This window comes from Delphinus delphis, chromosome 1, assembly GCF_949987515.2.
Source record: "Delphinus delphis chromosome 1, mDelDel1.2, whole genome shotgun sequence".
In the NCBI taxonomy this organism is placed as follows: domain Eukaryota; kingdom Metazoa; phylum Chordata; class Mammalia; order Artiodactyla; family Delphinidae; genus Delphinus; species Delphinus delphis.
Genome location: NC_082683.1, coordinates 108769458 through 108788519, shown reverse-complemented (window position 1 = coordinate 108788519; position 19062 = coordinate 108769458). Strand labels below are relative to the sequence as shown.

The 19062-nt window shown below is 44.8% G+C and overlaps 1 protein-coding gene across 2 annotated transcripts in view; it reads right to left on the bottom strand.

The window, feature by feature from the left end:
* Window positions 1-5827: 5827 nt before the first annotated feature.
* The window catches only part of SNX27 (sorting nexin 27), an 83664-nt gene continuing 70429 nt past the window's right edge, over window positions 5828-19062 (bottom strand). For both annotated transcript variants that reach the window (XM_060029936.1, XM_060029942.1), the window contains exons 9-12: window positions 11484-11633; window positions 11026-11154; window positions 10583-10642; window positions 5828-9684 (exon numbers count right to left, since the gene is read on the bottom strand). In XM_060029936.1, coding sequence (XP_059885919.1) covers window positions 9637-9684; window positions 10583-10642; window positions 11026-11154; window positions 11484-11633 — 387 coding nt within the window. In that variant the 3' untranslated portion in view covers window positions 5828-9636. The remainder of the gene's footprint in view (window positions 9685-10582; window positions 10643-11025; window positions 11155-11483; window positions 11634-19062) is intronic.

The window sequence follows — 19062 nt, the reverse complement described above, 5'->3', positions numbered from 1 at the left end:
GCCCAGCCTTCGCACTTGCCTCCCCCAGCAGCGGGCCTCTTCTACCTGTGCGGCCCGGGAGGGCAGCAGGGGCCTCCCACATGCTCCCTGCCCACCCTCGCCCCAGCCTCGCCCCCATATTCGGGGTTTCTCAGAAGCTGGTTGTCACACTCCCTGTGGCCACCCTCAGCTCGAGGTAGGATATCCCTGAACCCTGGGCTCCCAGCCCTAAAACTCACTGCCTCCCCCAAGGGCCCCCTCCAAGGAGAACGTGGAGGAGCCCTGAGGGCTGCCTCTCCGCCAGTCAGCCACAGAGACCCTCCTCCTTTCACGAGGAAAAGACCTCCCCCAAACCCCTAAAAATGTTTACAGTCTCTGCTGGCCCCTCCGTGTAAATAGCACTACCACCCGTGCGTTATCCAGCCCGGCCCAGCCCGGACGCTGCCATTTCTCTTTCTGGGGGTTTAGACAATGTTTCCCTTGGATTTTCTCTCTCTCTTGAGTTCTCCCTTTGCTTTGGGGGGTAATTGGGTATTTGGGAGGAGGGGTGTGGGGCGGGCTAAAGGGGTTTATTACATGATCATTTTCTCTAGAAAGAGGTTTTAGGGAAGAGAAATGGGGTGGGGGTGGGAGTGGTCCGGGGAGAGTGGGGAGTCCGTTTCAGACACTTCTCTATGCTTAACTTATTTATTTATTGCATTTTACTTTTAAAGAGTTGGTCTTTTCTGTCTAAATAAAGAAAAAGTTTAAAAGCATCAAATAAGTGTCTTGGGAGGTTGAAGGTAGGGGATGGATCGGGGACGGGGTGGGAGGGACGTGAGGAGAGTGAAGTTTGGGAGAGAAAACTCTATCAGGAAGGCCCAGCCCTTGCCTTTGAGCAGTGTCCAGGCACTGATCACGGCTTCATGATCCTATTCTTCTGCCTTTCTTTTGGACTTAATTCTGGAATGCTCTGTAGAGCTGGGCACAGAGGGAAGAAAGCAGGTCAGCAGGCCTCTCTCCCGCATCCAGCCCTGTCCTTCTGAAGGCTGAGGACGTGCAGCCTCACACTCCAGACCTCCACTTCTCCCTTGTTCGTGTGAGGGAGCTGTCCCAGCACCCGGCCAGTGGGGCTACTGGGAGCTGACTATACCACCACCGTTTATGAAGCAGTTGCTCTGCACATGATTCTGTTCTAGGCCCGTAATGTGCATTTTCTCATTTAACCTCCCAACAGCCCTATGAGGCAGGACAGAATTTTACAGACAGGGAAACGGAGGGTTTGGAGGTTAGTTAACTTACCCAGTGTCACAGAGCGACTAAGGGATGGCTGCAGGAATAGAACCCAGGCCCCAAAGCCCATGAGGTGCTTGTCTCATAGCTTCAACTACCTGTTCTGTGACCTGAGGCAAAGATCCCAAGGAGTATCTAGCAGGCTGGAGCAGTGAAGGTGGACGCATTAGCCCTAAGGTCCCTGCAGTTTCTAGATTCCTCTCTGTGAATTGCTTTCAGGCTGGGCTTCACACAGATATCGTCTTTAACTTCACAACATATGGGCCGTTTGCTTCTAGGCAGCTACCTGCTACCCCACCCTCATTACGTCCTGCTTATAAAGTTGCTCACTTTCCAGCCCAGATCTGGCCTGAGGCCAGGATGAGTAAATCCCCACAACTCACCCCTCACTCTGCCCCATACTTCTGCCTTCTCTTAAACTGCCCCAAACTAAGAAGAGTTAAAAACAGAAGTAACATGTGCAGCACTATAGGGACTATCTGTGGACATTGTTTCAGGAAAAAACGTCTCTCGGATTGGAAAGACATCAAGGATGGGACTTACTCAGAAGAAAGAGAATCCAGTCAGGATTCTGAGCCAAGTACGCAGCATCTGAAATCTCAGTTAAATAGAGATATTGTGTGTGTGTGTGTGTGTGTGTGTGTGTGTGTGTGTGTGTGCAGTCAGAGATGGGAAGAGGTGTGCAAGGAGGAAGGTAACAGGAGTTGGTATTAACACTATGAATTTTCCCCTGAGCTGCTCACCGTGGCTTTGCAACAGTTTCTGGTCAGGACAGAGAGCTGGAAGGTTGGGTTTAAACCAAAGGGCATCTCCCAGAGTGATTTACTGACTGGTGGGTTCTCCTGAGATGTGGGAGCTGGGGGGACTCGGAAGGCTCCTCCTTCCTGGCATCTTTCCAGATCTCAGGCAGCCCCTCAGTGTGGTAGCCCTTCACACAAACATTGAAGACTACACTTATTGTCTGTCACTGCTCACTGCTGTCCCCTCTCCCTGCAAGGCTGCAGCCAGATTTTCTCCAGAGGAGCAGTAGATAAGTCAGGCTGAATGATGGGGATGAAGAAGACACAAAGGGTTCTTCTGGGGAGTCAAAACAACATCTGGGCAGGGATTCTCCAGGCCCTTTGACAGCAAAACATAGGAGGCCATCTGAGACGGAAAAGGAAGCTCCTAACTTGTTTCTTGTATGAACACAGACTTTTTCAGACATCATACTGGCTTCAAATGTAGTAGGAAGGGTATAAAGGAGGGATAGTTCTGCTAACTACCAAAGTTCACTAACATCTCTTCTGAGCAGAAGAGGCCCCAGTAATAAAATGCAGAAGAAACAGAAAATGATGACAATAGGATCTCTTAACTTCAGACCAAACAAGATGAAACTCAGCACGTTTCTTCTAAAATAATCAAGTTACTGTTCAAATGTTAATGGCAGAATAAAGAGAAGAGAGAAGGAAAATAACTTCTCGAGGCAGAAGAGTGGAGCTGACAGGTTAGTAGCAGGGATTGGGAGAAGCCTTCTAGTTTTAGAAACAAAAACAGACATTTAGAAAAACATCCTCACTTGGGGGGGACTGTGGTGATGAGAATGTGGCAGGGGAAGCCCTGGATCGTTCCTTCAATGCATTCTCATCCCGTCTGTATTTTCTGAGCTTTAAAATGTATGAATGTAATGCAAAGTGTCTTGCTTCCTTAGGGTTGGACCCTTCAGTAGCTTGACACCCTCTCTGACTTTCAGCGTTGCCTTTGTCTTTTCATCCTCCTGCTAAAATTTCAAAGGCTGTCACAGCCTTGGCTGCTTGTATTTGTGATTGAAGGAATTGCCACTCATGGCCAAGCCTCATTCTCGTCTCCAAATCTGAGAACTTGAGCAGCCCTGGCTCAAGCTCCCGGCTCTTAGATTCTCCCTTCTCTGGCCCCTCTTTCGGTCTATCTCCCTGAGTAGTCAGCTCCCTCTTGCTCCCCATAAATGGGGTTGCATCTTCCCATCTGCTCAGTGAAAACGACTCCCAGCTATGTGTTTCTAACCTAATGTTTCTCCTGAACTCAGTTTCAGTAGTGCCTTTCCTCGCTCAGTCCTCCTTGCTTGTAAAGATCACCAGTGTGTATCCACCCAGGCCAAAACTCCGATCACACCCTTTCTCTCACATTTCATATCCAAACCCACTGCAAAGCCCTACTGGTTCTCTAAAATGCATTGGTGATGTACTCACGTCTGTCTCTCCATCTCCACCGCCATCAACACTGTCCAGGTCACCCTCGCCCACTGGAGGCCTGCAGTATCCTCCTTACCTGTCTCTGCATTTCCCCTCCTCCTCTCCTACAACGTGCTCTCCAGAGAAGACACCTGTCTTCTACGAATTCATTCACAGGTATTTACTCTGCCTTATCACCACTGTATCCCCACCATCCTCATCAGTGCCCAGAACATTAGAAGGTGCTCAGCAAATAATTAAGAAATAACTGCTGGACACCTGTATCTAGATTTCTCACACATGCCTGAATTATAATCGGTCCAAAGCTAAAGTATTTTCTTCCCCAAGGTTCACCTAGCCGTGAAACCTTGGGAGTCTTTTACTCCTCTCACATCAACTCAGTGTTTAATGCTAAATCATAAATGATTGTACTTCCACAGTTTTTTCATACCCATTTCCCTCGTTTCAAGTTATCATTGCCTCCACTTACTAACTAATCACGGCAGTCTCCTAATTGATCCCTCTGTACGTATTCTGAAATATCAGTGTTTCTAAAGCGGAGCTGATGAAAAACAAAACTTCTCTGGTTCTTTTTTCTGGCTGTGCCGTGGCTTGTGGGATCTTAGTTCCCCAACCAGGGATTGAATCTGGGCCATCGGGAGTGACAGCGAAGAGTCCTAACCACTGGGCCGCCAGGGAATCCCCCCTCCCTTTTCTTTTTTTTAACGTAGAGCACTTCACCTGGCATTTAAGGCTCTTCGAAGGCTTATCTTCTGTTTTATTCCTACACACACCTTCAGTTCTAATCAAACAGGACTATTTGTTGTTCATCTGGCCAAGTTTGATCCTCACCACACCCATGTCTTTTCATTCCCAATTACTAGTGTCTGGCACATAATGGCTCAGTAAAGCTTGCTGAATGCCTTCTTGTTGAAATTCTGCTCATTCTAAACAGTTCACTTTCTTCATCAAGATTTCCTTCACTGGGCTTCCCTGGTGGTGCAGTGGTTGAGAGTCCGCCTGCCGATGCAGGGGACACGGGTTCGTGCCCGGGTCCGGGAAGATCCCACATGCCGCGGAGCGGCTGGGCCCGTGAGCCATGGCCGCTGAGCCTGCGCGTCCAGAGCCTGTGCTCCACAACGGGAGAGGCCACAACAGTGAGAGGCCCGCGTACCGCAAAAAAAAAAAAAAAAAGATTTCCTTCATTGCCTTCACCCAGAGATCTTTCTCCCCTCCTCTTCTAGTCCTTCCGGCACTTAACCCTTCCACAGCTAGGTCATATGGTCATTCCTCTGAGAGGCTGCAAGTTAGCACAGTGTCTCTTACTTCGCTTCTGTATCTATTGCAGTATCTAACACAATACCCTGCACACAGTAGATGTTCAATAAATGTTTGACTTTAACTTCTATAATTCTAACTCTGGAGTTCCACTTTCTACTTCTCTGTGGATTCTTCCCTTGTTAAAGAAAAAAAAATTTTTTTCCCCATTAGCACAGTAATATTTACCAGATTTCAATTATTGAATGCTGACGGCTCAGTGAGAGACCCACAGCAATGTCTCTCCCTGAACTGCCAAACCAAATGTCAAACTACACCTTGCTCTTACGGTCTCCAATCAAGGAGCAAAAGCACATGGCTAGGGATTAGAAAAACAAAACAGGAAGGTTTATAAAAAATAATTTTAAATATCCGACCTAACACAAATGCTGAGCTTTTCAGAATAGATTCAGCCCATAAACTAACACACAGAGTAGGGTAGGCATCCTTAAGAGTAGTACTCAGGCTGCAACACCTGAGATTCCTCCGCAAAAGCAAAGAACATGCAAGACCACGCTTATTCTCAGGAGTGTGGGCAGAGGGGAGAATATAATCACCCAGAGGACACGGTATTGAGCTGGCATTCGTTAGGGGTAATAGGTACCATTCAGTTCAGATTCCAGAGAGAAGTTTCCTAAGTAACTTGAAAAATGAAAAAGTATATACATGTGGCTGGGGGCAGGCGGACAGTGCTAAGATCTGTCCCAAGGGCTCTGCCAGGCTCTATCTGCATAAGGCTGAGGAACAGAAGTCCTGTGAGTCTTAACGTGGAGTTTGTGCAAGCTGGCACAACCAACCCTGAGGGTTGAGGGGGAAGAAGGAATTTTCAAAGGAGGAATTTTCTGGAAATAGAACTTTGGACCAGGGGCCTCCCAGCTTCTCCTTTTCCCACCCTTCCCCATCTCCTGCTCTCAAACAACCGCCTCACTAGCTAGTTGGTCAGGAGAACTAGTCAGATGTTCCTTCCCATTTTCAGACTGATCATTCAAACTCAAATCTCAAACGTCTTTCTTCACCTCTTCCCACACAACCCGAAGGATTTGTAAGTCTAGGAAACCAAAGAATAGTTTCATCAATAAATCAATTTATTTAAAAGAATATGTTACAATTAATTACACTAAGTGACATTACCAAACAATTTTAGAGTGGTTAGCTCTAGAACAAGGAATGAAAGAAACACTGTTAGCCATTATGTGTCTGTGTATTTTCTCTTCACATTTCTTAAATCACAAATAAAAAATACAAGATACTGCAGTGAAAATACAATTAGAGTTTCTCTCAAATAAATTAAAAGTGTGCATGGTCTGGGGAAAACTGAAGCCCTGCTCACTGGCTTACAAAGGGGGATGTGATATAAAACTGGTGTCCAAGTTTAGCAGTTAGTTGGCCAGTGCCTCCACCCACATCATCCCCTCTTCGATTCTGTTCTTCCCCAGAGCCTTAAGCTTCCCACACACCCTAGATTACTGCTGAGGAGTGAGCTGACACCATCCTGTATGAGTGAGGCCTGGCATGATGTGCTCAGGTTTAGGGCAAGAGGAGGGCAGGAGGTGAAACCGGAAGATGGGGAACTGAAGATGCGCACCCACTGCCTCTGCTATCTGAGTATTTAACCACGTCACCCTCCCTCCAAAAGGAAGCTAATGTGACACAGTGACTCTGGAAGGAACCTAGCGGTATGCTGGGGTGCAAAAGACCAAATGGTTTCTACCGCTGAATCAATCCAGCCAGAGAACATGAAGCAGAGAAGGGAGGACACAGTTGTCCCTCTAGGTCTGGAGAGTTCGGGTCACCCAGGATGCAGTCCCCTTTAAGAAAACTGCCTTCAAGAGCCAGGCCCCTAAGCTGGCAAATTCTGAAATGAAAGAGAGAGGTATCACCTCCTGTTAGAGCTGCTGCTCCAAGCATTGGGTTTGCAGATATAAGAGGGGATAACCCGAAGCTACTGGCCTGCGTAACTAAAGGATGAAACTGGATGGGCCAGGCACGGGGATGCTGAACATTTCTCTAATTCCTCCCTGAGAGCTGTCCAGGCCTAGGAGCTGCCCCGAGCACTCGCCTGTGCTGAGCTTAGACCTAGGGCAAGGGGAGGGCAGAAAAATGGAGAGTAAAATAAAAATATAAGGAGCAGAAAACCCAAAGCATGGCCCAAGGGAACCCCTTCTGCAGGGATAGGTGTCTCAGGGCCTGCATTTTCTCCTGATCCATAAAAACTCTGAGTTTTTATGGATAGAAACTCTCCGTTGGGAAGGGAGGACAACAAGAGATCAGAGAGATCCTGCTGGCTCTGCTGGGGCAAAGTAGGGGGAAAGGGGAGCCTCTCTATTTCCCGGAGACAAACTGCAAAAAGAGACTGAGCAGAAGACTCCCTGGGCAGAACCCTGGACTGAGAAAGGTGGTAGGGATTCAAGAAAGGAAGTGCAGAGCAGGGGGAAAGGGTATCACACTAACACTGCTTCGTGCAAAGAAGAGCTTGACTGGATGGAGCTGTACAGCCACAGCGACCTCTGCCTCCATTGCAGGACGCTGCTGTGGGTGGGAGAGAAGGCGGCGCTGTCCTCCAGGGCTTCCCTGCTTTCCCCTTCTCACTGTAGCTGGGGCTTTGTTAGTGGTACAGCCTCAAGCAGGGGCCAAACAGGCTAACTACCTACAGGGCCCTCACCCAATCTCCAAGCACCAAGTGAGTGCCAGGTCAGAACGACACAGGAGCAGCGTCTATGCACGCTAAAGGCATCCCCGCTACTCTCACATCACAGGTCAGCATCTGGGCTTCCCACGGACTCCCGGATTTGTTCATTCCTCTCCCACTCTGAAGGAATAGGGGCAAACTGCTATTTTTAAAGTTTGAACGAAGCTGGTGCCAAAAGCCTCTTCAGCATCTTGGAGTGGGCAATCAACATACCTTCTTTCCAGGGTCCCTTGGCTCATTATTAAATTCATTTAAGCCAGAAGAAGTTAATTCTGTGCCAAAGCCTCCAAATCAGGGATCACGCCCTGCAATTTTAAACATTCAGCTTTCTTACATTTTGCACTCTGTGATTCCACCTGGGTTTGGAGAAGGTGAGGAAAGATAGGATGTCCTATATGATCCCACACCCCCTGGGGCAAGCGCCTGCCAAGACAACAGAGTGAGAGAGAAAGCAAAGTGGCCTCACAACAATCTGCAAAAACAAGTTACAAAAACAGAAACTTCAAACCACCCCAACACTGCTCAGTGGAGTCGACTACAACCAACTATGGTTGCCTCCCAGTTAGACAAAGCAAAAGATGCCATCCTATGGAGGTTTCTGCTTAGAAGGTAGAGAAGGAAAAAAGTAAAGAAGGCTCAAAAATGTTTCATGTGCATCGGAGCCTGACTGCATCAGAGCTCCCAATGCAGTACCTTTGGAGGCTGGGGGTTGAGAATGTTGCTCTACCCCAGTCAGCCCTGGCCCCAGATCCTGGCATGTAGCTCTCAGGTCTCAAAAGGTCTAACTGCAAGATCAGATGAGGAGCTCTTTGAGGGACAAAAAGATTTTCCTTCAGGTTCCTTTTAATTCAAAGCTGAGATCCAACCCAAATCAACCATATTACTACTGCTCCTTCCTGGGTCCTCAGCTGGCTTGGACGGGGTATGGTTTGCCCGGCATGGGCCACCGACCCTTCCAAGTTTCCCCAAGGCCTTGGGGATGCTGTCAGATCCTTCCCCAACATGGGCGTTTAAGGAAGTCACAGAGAATGTAATAGTTATGGGTGGTTATTGGTCAGCAATGGAGTAGGGAATAGCTTATATTCATAGGGACTTTCTTCTTTCCCTCCCCCTACTTAAGTCCAATCTTTGTGCCTAAAGGTATCAGCTTTAACTCTGGTCCCGAGTACCATCCCTGCTTCAGAACGAGCGGGGAAATGGGAAATCATGACCACTAAGTGTTTCAGGTGTCTGTGGCGTCAACCTCCTGAGCCTGCCCTCCCCTTCATTCTAGGCCTGTTGAGGGAAACCATACAGGGGGCCCTCGGGAAGCAGGAAGATGTGGAATGTGGCTAAAAGCCATGAGTGGAAGAGACAGAGATGGACCAGGAAAGTTGTCTTGGAATCAAGAGAGACCACACCAAGTCTTTAGACTCTCGCTGCAGATCTGCAGCCTTGCTGCCCTTGAGAAACACACCTCTTTCTCCTCCCCAGCAGCCTCTTGGAAGATAAAGAAACTATGCTCCTTGCTCCTCAGACTCTATGGCAACCCATGATCCAGAATCTTCATTCAATACAAAAAAAGGGGAAAACCCAAGCAGGTTGTAAACTTTTCAAGTCCTTCATGAGGAGAGGTATTTTTCCCTGTAAATTTTTTTTTTCCTTTTTAAAGTTTGTTTCAAAATAAAGAGAGCAAGAGAGAAGTCATGAATTCTAGTGAAAGGTGTGTAAAAACACAAGCTAAAAAAGGTACTGCCATCAATATGAAATTTAAAAAGAAATATATATATGTATATACGTGCAGCTAATTTGTGTATATATAATTTTTACATACATACATATATATGCCTGAACAGTGCAAATGGATGGAGTTCATAGTTCCAGTTCTAAAAATATAGTACAAGGAGAGTCTGTTGGTATGAGGCCCAGTTGAAAAGACAAAGATACCTTTGGCGAGTCGGTTGGGCTTATTTCTTTTCCTGTCTTAACTCAGTTGACTCCTGGTGCTGACCCATCTGTTGTTCTCTACCAGCTCAATTCCAGAGATATGAAATTCAGAGGGATTATTAATAATATTTAGTTTAGGGCTTTTGAATATAATGACTTTTTTCCTTTTTCTCTTCTTTCGTGTTAATGGTTACTCTGTCTGACATGGGAGACGAAAGGGATAAGAGGATGAGGGTGAAGAGAAGGGAAGAGGGTAACGAAAGGCTAGGTGGCCACATCCCTCTGCTGTGACCTCGCCATCTGGAAAATGTTCTGAAAGGAAAAAAAGAAAAGAGTTACTGGGAAGCCTTAGGTGTCCTCATCTCCTCCCATCTAGAGACAACCCCTCACACAGAAAACGTATGACTGGATGGATGACTTGATCTGATTGGCCTCTTCACTTGATATAACTTTCCATCAAGAATCATAGCCTTTTAGAGTTGGAAGGGACCTAGGATATTAACTATCTGGTTCAGCCTTCCTGTCTCACAGATGAGGAAAGATGAGAAGACTGAGATCCAGGGAGGCTGATTTGTCCAAGATCACAGAGAGAAAAAAAGCTGGGAGAGAATCCAGATCTGATTCCCAGAGCCCAATGTTCTTTCTACTATACCAAGAATATAAATTTTCTTATTCCTGACTTTACCCTCTGAACCTTGGAAACATCTTCTCTGAGAGTAAGTAGCTAATTATTCTGAATGTTTTAAATTCTGTTCCAGCACTGGCATATACAGACAGCAGGAAAGCAGCAGCAAAAACCTTCTCATGCACACGCACTCCTGGTTAGCCTAGACAGACTCTTTCACGTCTCACCCAGTCAGAATGGCTAAAACTGAGGACAGCTGCCCTTCTGGGTCAGGAAGAACACGGAGGGCGACTGACAAAAAACAAGCAGAGGAGGGTGCATGAAGTCATGAGAGATGGAATAGCCTGTAGCCAATGGCCAATCTCTAGACGATGGAAGAAGGGCTTTTTGGCATAGTCCGTTTAGCGTCCAAGGCTAATAACCTCTCTGGAAGAATATCCTGGCTCACATGGGATAACCAGTCTCTAACTAATACTCCTAGACAGATGGAGATGAGGGCCCCAGGTATTTGGCCACAGGACTATAGATTTTAAACAAACAAACAAAAAAAGATAAAAAGGTCAATTCAAGATTGTTTAGAATTACCTCTTTTCTCCACTTGAGCTCGCAGAACACCCTCTCGAAGCATTCATGCATGTAATTGAACTGAAAAAAAAAACAGAGCAACACTCACTGGCTTCTCAAGACCAGGCACCAAAGGACCATGCCTTTGAACTCCTGCCCAGAGTCACCTTCCAAACTTGCTCAGCCTAGAGAAAAACCTTAACAAGCTCCATAAAACCCAGGCCTGGCTCATCTGCTATTCTCTGGCTCCTTCTAGTGGTTAACTGTGAGTCAAGTGGGATATGAAATTGCCAATCCTACTCAGGCCTAAAGGAAAGTCAGGAAGAACCTGGGGCTCTAGGATTCAAACAGATTCAGATCTCAAAACAACAGCTCTACAGCTCTCTCCATTTACGCATTTAGCTTAAGGAGAACTTTAAGCCCAATCTACTTTCCCCGTGCATGCTTCCCCAACTACCACTCACATATGGTGTGAAGATTTTAACCCATCGAGGCTTCTTCTCTCCTCGAGCATATTCAAAACAGAAGGCCATTCCTTCTTCATCTGTATCCCATCGTTGCATCTCATCCCATTCAAATGCTATTACCTGGTTCTAAACAACCGAGAACAAGAGCATAAGTTTGAGAATGCTGGGGAGCTTAGGTAAGATGGTTCTGAACCAGACAGCAGAAAAGAAATCAGTAGAGATGTCTACATCATTTCAGGGAAAAGACTGTGACAGAAGAATAAAAGTCAGTGTAAGCAGCCAGTGAAGGTGAGGAGCAGTGTAGATCCAGAGCCTATTTACCCCAGTCAAAACAGTCTTGATATCATTTCCCCCACAAGGAGGAATTAAAACATAGCAAGTGAGTATCAAAGTATTCCCGGTGTTCCTGGACCATGCCCCCTGACTTCCCAGCTACATGCTAAATGAACTCTCACCTCCAGCTGTCCTTCTTCAGTGCAGGCATGCAGTTTAAAGTGCGTGATGCTGATGGCTGTGATAACATGCCCCTTTCTCCTGGAGTCGCAGGCACAGTGGGGGAAGATGATTTCATTGTAGCCCTCACAAGTCCTTAGCATGTTGAGGTACTAGAGAAAAAAGGAAAGAGAAACAGTGTTACTATGGAACTACACCGTCATCAGGAGCTGCTGCGATGGCACACAAAAGAACCGAGAGAAACCTCGCAACCTGGAGACCTTGCCTCTGGTCTCACGTCCATTGCCAAGCTGGGACAGGGCTCCTAGATGATCCACTATCCTTCTAACTTCCAACTCCATACTTCCAACCCTGCTCTCTTTCTCTACTTATATATATAAATGAAGCCAGAAGAGATACCGCAACCAAGAGCCCTAGGACTAGAGGGAACTCACAATGCCATTTAGTCCAGCCCTCTATTTTCACTGTACCTAAGGGATGGAATCAAATCTATCCTTATAATTAAGGTAAGAGAGCTAATGTTTCTCATCTCTTCTCCAATCAAAAGTTAGAATGATCTCAGTGATGAGGATTAAGCTATCCCAAATCTCATATTCATAAAAAGTTTAAGCTGAAGGAAACTTTAAAAGTTAGTCATTTTACAGAAACTCAGAATAATAATGAGACTTGCTTAATGTCACAGGTAATAGTAAGTGGCACAACCAGGATTAGAAGCCAGGTTTAATTTCTAGGCCTCTGATCCTTTCTCTATTACCAACTAGTCCCATTTAGCCCCACTGCCCCTGGGTCTCCCGCATATATGTCTCCTTAAAAAGCATCTAGACCCAGAACAAGTGACATACGTGACCCTCACAGGTACAATGCGCCAAGACTGACCCAGAGAGGCCTCTGAACTCTTTGTCCCTTCTCCTCTACAGTTAAGGCTGGCCTCTCTCTTACTTAACTCACTATGTTGAGTTGAGAGGGGAGAGAGTAAAAGATAATGAATGGGAAGGAGAGAAGAGAAATAGGGAAAGATGATAAGGAAAAAAGAAGATGCAGGGACTCTGACCTGGTTTCCTCAGTGATTGCCGGGGAAACAAGCAAATAGTCTCAAGTCTGTGTGACACCCCCATCTGCATGTCACACAGGAAGAACAAGGCATAGTGGTGATGTGCGCAGAGAGTTAGAGAGAAGACAAAGGTCTAGCACCCTAGTTGATTTCACCTAGATGGGTACGGAGGTTAGAATACACTGGAGAGCTGCCTTCCGCCTCACCAAGAGAAAAGAAGAGACAGGCACAAAAAGGACCCTAGGCAACCTATGGCTCTGGTACCAAGGAATGGCACCTAAGACTGTCTCTACTGCCACCAGGGACTTTCCGGGAAGACCTAAGGGCCCAGGGGGAAAAAAAATTACACCACGGGCTCCCTTCCCTACTTTGTATTTACTTCTGCTTGGGTAAAATAATAGCAACTTTAAAGGTGAAAACTTATAAAGGGGTAGCAAGAACACAGGGACAGGGTCAATACAGAAGTGCCAAAATACTTCATTTGCATCATTTTTCTTCTCTGTCTCCCTCCATTACCCCATCCATCCCCCTTGACCATCACCCATCCTGAACCAGTGATAAACTGCTTAGGCCTTCTACTGGCACTATGAACAAAAATAAATCGCTGGCTACTATCTATACTTTGGTAAATATGACAGGCAGTGGATGATAGGAGAGAACTCTTCTGGGGTTATAACAAGCAGCAAACAGCACAGAGTAGTGATCAAGAGCCTGGGCCCAGAACGCCCCAGGCTTGAATCCTGGACCCATAACTTCCTAACTCTGTAACCTTGGGCAAGTTATTTGAACTCTAGCAAATTATTAAATCCTAGGAGCCTTTGTTTCCTCTTCCATAAAAAGGGAAATAATAGGGCTTCCCTGGTGGCGCAGTGGTTGACAGTCCGCCTGCCAATGCAGGGGACGCGGGTTCGTGCCCCGGTCCGGGAGGATCCCACGTGCTGCGGAGCGGCTGGGCCCGTGAGGCATGGCCACTGAGCCTGCGCGTCCAGAGCCCGTGCCCCGCAATGGGAGAGGCCACAACAGTGAGAGGCCCGCGTACCGCAAAAAAAATAATAAATAAATAAAATAAATTTTTTTTAAAAAAGGGAAATAATAATAGCATCTATACCATACAGTTATTTGTGACCTTGAAAACTATTTAGCATAGTACTTAGTACATAATTAGGTATTCAATACATGACAGCTTTAAAAAAAAATTTTAAAGGCTCCATTAAGGTAAGGTGTCATTGGGGAAATTTAAGGTTTTCCCGAGATTATCAGGTCAGGTAGTATTTCTCAGTTTTAAATGGGCAATCTCTACATTCCTCGATTTGCAGAAAACATAGAGAATAAATATTTAAAATTTTACATACATCTAAATTTCCAAAGGAAAGTTAATTTTTGTTTTCAAACATGTTTACATAAGGGTGTAGCTATGTACTTCAAACAAAAAATTATCCTGTCTATTCTCCTTTCATATTAAATTCTGAGTAGCTAAATATGTATCCCAAATTACCTTCCTTGACTTGTATACCACTTAGATGATGGTGCACATCAGGCAAGAGAAGAGGACAGGTATGGCATGGGACATTTTATAAATGTTCAATGTTCAGCAAGATAGGTAAATACTGAAACAGGACGGTTATTAAAGCAGAGACAGTACTTAACAGAGCAAAACACTTTAGGTGAGGGATGGAGGTCCATTCTGGAGAACTCTCTGTTCTCCCAAACAACCTGCCAAGGGTCAAACCAGATCTAAAATTGAAATAAAGGCCTGAGAGGAAACTTGGAAGCCAACTCTCCCAAATTCCAAGGGTAGTGTTTCTCAAGCACCTAAAGTTGCAGACTCACTAGGGTGCTTCTGTAAAAATCTTCACAAATATTTTTAGGTCATACCCGTAGAGGTTCTGGTTTAGTAAATGTGAGGTGGGCTCCAGAAATCTGCATTTTGAGCAGGCTTGACAAGTGATTCCCATGTAACTGGGCTGGCAACTACACTTTGAGAAACACTGACTTCCACATAATACTGCCTTTTGTGACATCATTAAAAATTATGTTGACAAACACAAACCCAGAAACTTTTTTTCTTTTTTAATAAGTTTATTTATTTTATTTATTTATCTATGGCTGTGTTGGGTCTTCGTTGCTGCATGCAGGCTTTCTCTATTTGTGGCGAGTGGAGGCTACTCTTCGTTGCAGTGCGCGGGCTTCTCATTGCAGTGGCTTCTCTTGTTGTGGAGCACGGGCTCTAGGCGTGCAGCTTCAGTAGTTGTGGCGCACAGGCTTATTTGCTCCGCGGCATGTGGGATCTTCCTGGACCAGGGCTCGAACCCACGTCCCCTGCATCGGCAGGCGGATTCTTAACCACTGCGCCACCAGGGAACCCCAAACCCAGAAACTTCTTATTTGTCAGTTCAACAATGGCAAGATATAAGTTACACATGTTCACTGCTTGTGTGAGAGTTGAAAAAAAAGAGAGAGGGACTTCCCTGGTGGTGCAGTTGTTATGAATCCGCCTGCCAATGCAGGGGACACGGGTTCAAGCTCTGGTCCGGGAAGATCCCACATGCCACAGAGCAACTAAGCCTGTGTGCAACAGCTACTGAGCCTGCACTCTAGAGCCTGCAAGCTACAACTACGGAGCCCGCGAGCCACAACTACTGAAGCCTGCGCGCCCAGAGCCCGTGCTCCGCAACAAGAGAAGCCACTGTAATGAGAAGCCCGTGCACCGCAACGAAGAGTAGCCCCCGCTCCCTGCAACTAGAGAAAGCCCACGTGCAGCAACGAAGACCCAACGCAGCCAAAAATAAGATAAATAAATATTAAAGACTTAAAAAAAAGAGAGAGAGAGAAAAAAGAAAAAACAAGTCTTATGTACACTATATTCTCAACCATCCTAATTTGAGATTCAATCTAACTTTGCAAACCGGTAAAAAAACAAAAACATTTTGATCACACTGGGTATTACAAACTATGGCAAAGGTATGAGCTGTCCTCTGTATTCGGAGAGCAAGGGAACTTACACAAAGCTTATTTATCTGTTAACTTTGGAATATTTTGTCAAGATTCTACTTGAGAGCTAACAACCTGAACATCCCCAATTTTCAGAAAAGAAACTGAAAGTGACAAGTTTGTGAATTGCTGAAGGTCTCACAGTGATCTGGCAACTAATCGTAGTGATACGGCCTAATCTCAGGCCTATCAACTGTGCTAAGTTGTTATAATGGTATCAAGACCTACGGGCTCTGAAGGGTCCATCTGAGGTGGTAGTTTCAATGTATTGACCATTGACTAGGCTAATGTCTTTGAACACTGATACCTGAATAAAACCCAAACTTTTGTCAGGGGGGAGGTCTTTAAAATAGGACTGCAGTATTATGGGGCCGGTACACACTTGTACACCGGCACTAGGTTTTCAAGAGAAGCATATTTTATACTCAGTTCAGATGACCCACGGGGAAACCTATCAATGTACTAACTGCACTTGTGTTCTTAACTGAGGATTACAAGATACAAACTTGAGTCTAAAAAATAATTTCATAATAGATTACTATGCTTGTTAAACTCAGATTTTCTATATTTTGCCACAGAACAACCCAAACCTATTTATTTCTCTAGCACTTTGCACTGTGCCTGGCACACACTTGGTGCTCAACAAATATTTTTTGTTAAATGTATAAATGGAAGCTAGTGTGTTTAGAGTGCTATATGTGCAAAGAAACAATCTGTATTCCATATTCAGAAGGCCTTATGAAATTACTTTGATTCTGCTGGCTTTGACAAAGGCAAAGAACTATTGCAGAGGTGGATAGCCCTTTTCGTAGAAGATGCAGATGTGTTGGTCAGAATCATGCATTAATATATAGAAGACAATACCATTATCTTAAAGAAGAGGTGGAAGTTGAGTTTTAAAATCCTGTCTCCCACATAGCAAAATTCCCTTTACCAAAATTCTGCCAAGAATTTATTCTATTTTTTAAAAAACATTTTTATTTATTTTCAAATATTTATTTATTTATTTGGCTGCCCCGCAGCATGCGGGATCTTCGTTGCCGTGTGCGGGATCTTTTTAGTTGAGGCTCGTAGCTGTGGCATGTGGGATCTAGTTCCCTGACCAGGGATTGAACCCAGGCCCCCTGCATTGGGAGCGTAGAGTCTTAACCACTGGACCACCAGGGAAGTCCCAAAACTTAATTCTATTTAAAAGATTTTTGTGTTGTCTATTTCAGCCTGTTGGTATGCAGAACATTGGTGGATGGTTCCCTTTTTGTTACATGAGTGATAAAATAACTATTCCACCTAGATATAAGACTATGGGCTTAAGTTCAGTGGCTAATTTGTTTCCATTCTTATTCCAATACAATTAATTAATTTAAAAAATAAATAAATAAAATTATTTATTTATTTTTGGCTGCGTTGGGTGTTCGTTGCAGTGTGCGGGTTTCTCATTGTGGTGGCTTCTCTTGTTGCCGAGTACAGGTTCTAGGCGCACAGGCTTCAGTAGTTGTGGCACACCAGCTCAGTAGTTGTCGTGCATGTAACATGCTTACACTGTTGGTGGAAATGTAAGCTGATGCAGCCACTGTGGAAAACAGTATGGCGGTTCCTCATAAAACTAAAAATAGAACTGCCATATGACTCAGCAACCCCACTCCTGGGCATATATCTATACAAAACCGTAATTCAAAAAGATATATGCGGGCTTCCCTGGTGGTGCAGTGGTTAAGAATCCACCTGCCAATGCAGGGGACATGGGTTAGAGCCCTGGTCTGGGAAGATCCCACATGCAGTGGAACAACTAAGCCCGTGCGTCACAGCTTCTGAGCCTGTGCTCTAGAGCCCGCGAGCCACAACTACTGAGCTGGAGTGCCACAACTACTAAAGCCCGTGCCCCTAGAGCCTGTGCTCGGCAACAAGAGAAGCCACTGCAATGAGAAGCCCGCGCACCTCAATGAAGAGTAGCCCCTACTCATCACAACAAGAGAAAGCCCGCACACAGCAACAGAGACCCAACACAGCCAAAAATGAAAATAAATAAAATAAATAAATTTATTTTAAAAAATGCACCCCTATGTTCATAGCAGCACTATTCACAATAGCCAACACATAGAAACAACCTAAATGTCCACCAACAGATGAATGGATAAAGATGTGTTACATATATACAATAGAATACTACTCAGTGCTATAAAAAAGAACAAAATAATGCCATTTGCAGCAACATGGATGCAACTAGAGATTATCATACTAAATGAAGTCAGAAGGAGAAAGACAAATACCATATAATATCACTTATATGTGGAATCTAAATTATGACACAAATGAACCTATCTACGAAACAGAAACACAGACACAGAGACCAGACTGGTGGTTGCCAAGGGGGAGGAGGTTGAAGGAAAAATGGAGTGGAAGGTTGGTGTTAGCAGATGTAAGCTTTTATATACAGAATGGATGAACAACAAGGTCCTACTGTACAGCACAGAGAACAATATTCAATATCCTATGATAAACCATAATGAAAAAGAATATTAAAATGAAGTATGTGTATATGTGTGTGTGTATATATATATATATATATAGCTGAATCACTTTGCTGTGCAGCAGGAATTAACACAACATTGTAAATCAACTATACTTCATTAAAAATACTGAAAAATAAAATCTATAAAACAATAAATACTGGAGAGGGTATGGAGAAAAGGGAACCCTCCTGCACTGTTGGTGGGAATGTAAATTAGTATAGCCACTATGGAGAACAGTATGAAGGTTCCTTAAAAAACTAAAAATAGAGCTACCATATGACCCAGCAATCCCACTCCTTGGCATATACCCTGAGAAAGCCATAATTCAAAAAGAGACATGTACCACAATGTTCATGCAGCTCTATTTACAATAGCCAGGACATGGAAGCAACCTAAATGTCCATCGACAGACGAATGGATAAAGAAGATGTGGCACATGTATACAATGGAATATTACTCAGCCATAAAAAGGAACAAAATTGAGTTATTTGTAATGAGGTGGATGGACCTAGAGTCTGTCATACAGAGTGAAGTCAGAAAAAGAAAAACAAATACTGTATGCCAACGCACATATATGGAATCTAAAAAAACGGTACTGATGAACCTAGTGGCAAGGCAGGAATAAAGACGCAAACATAAAGAACGGACTTGAGGAGGGAAGAGGAAGCTGGGACGAAGTAAGAGAGTAGCATTGACATATATACACTACTAAATGTAAAAAGGATGGCTAGTGGGAAGCTGCTGCAGAGCACAGGAGATCAGCTCAATGCTTTGTGACAACCTAGAGGGGTGGGATAGGGAGGGTAGGAGGGAGGCTCAACAAGGAGGGGATATGGGGATATATGTATATATGTATACACATAGCTGATTCACTTTGTTGTACAGCAGAAACTAACACAACATTGTAAAGCAATTATATTCCAATAAAGATGTAAAAAAAAAAACCTAAGGAAATTAATAATTGTTGGACTTTAGTTAATATATAACAAGTGTACCATATTAAGATAGGAACTCTGTACTATCTCCTTA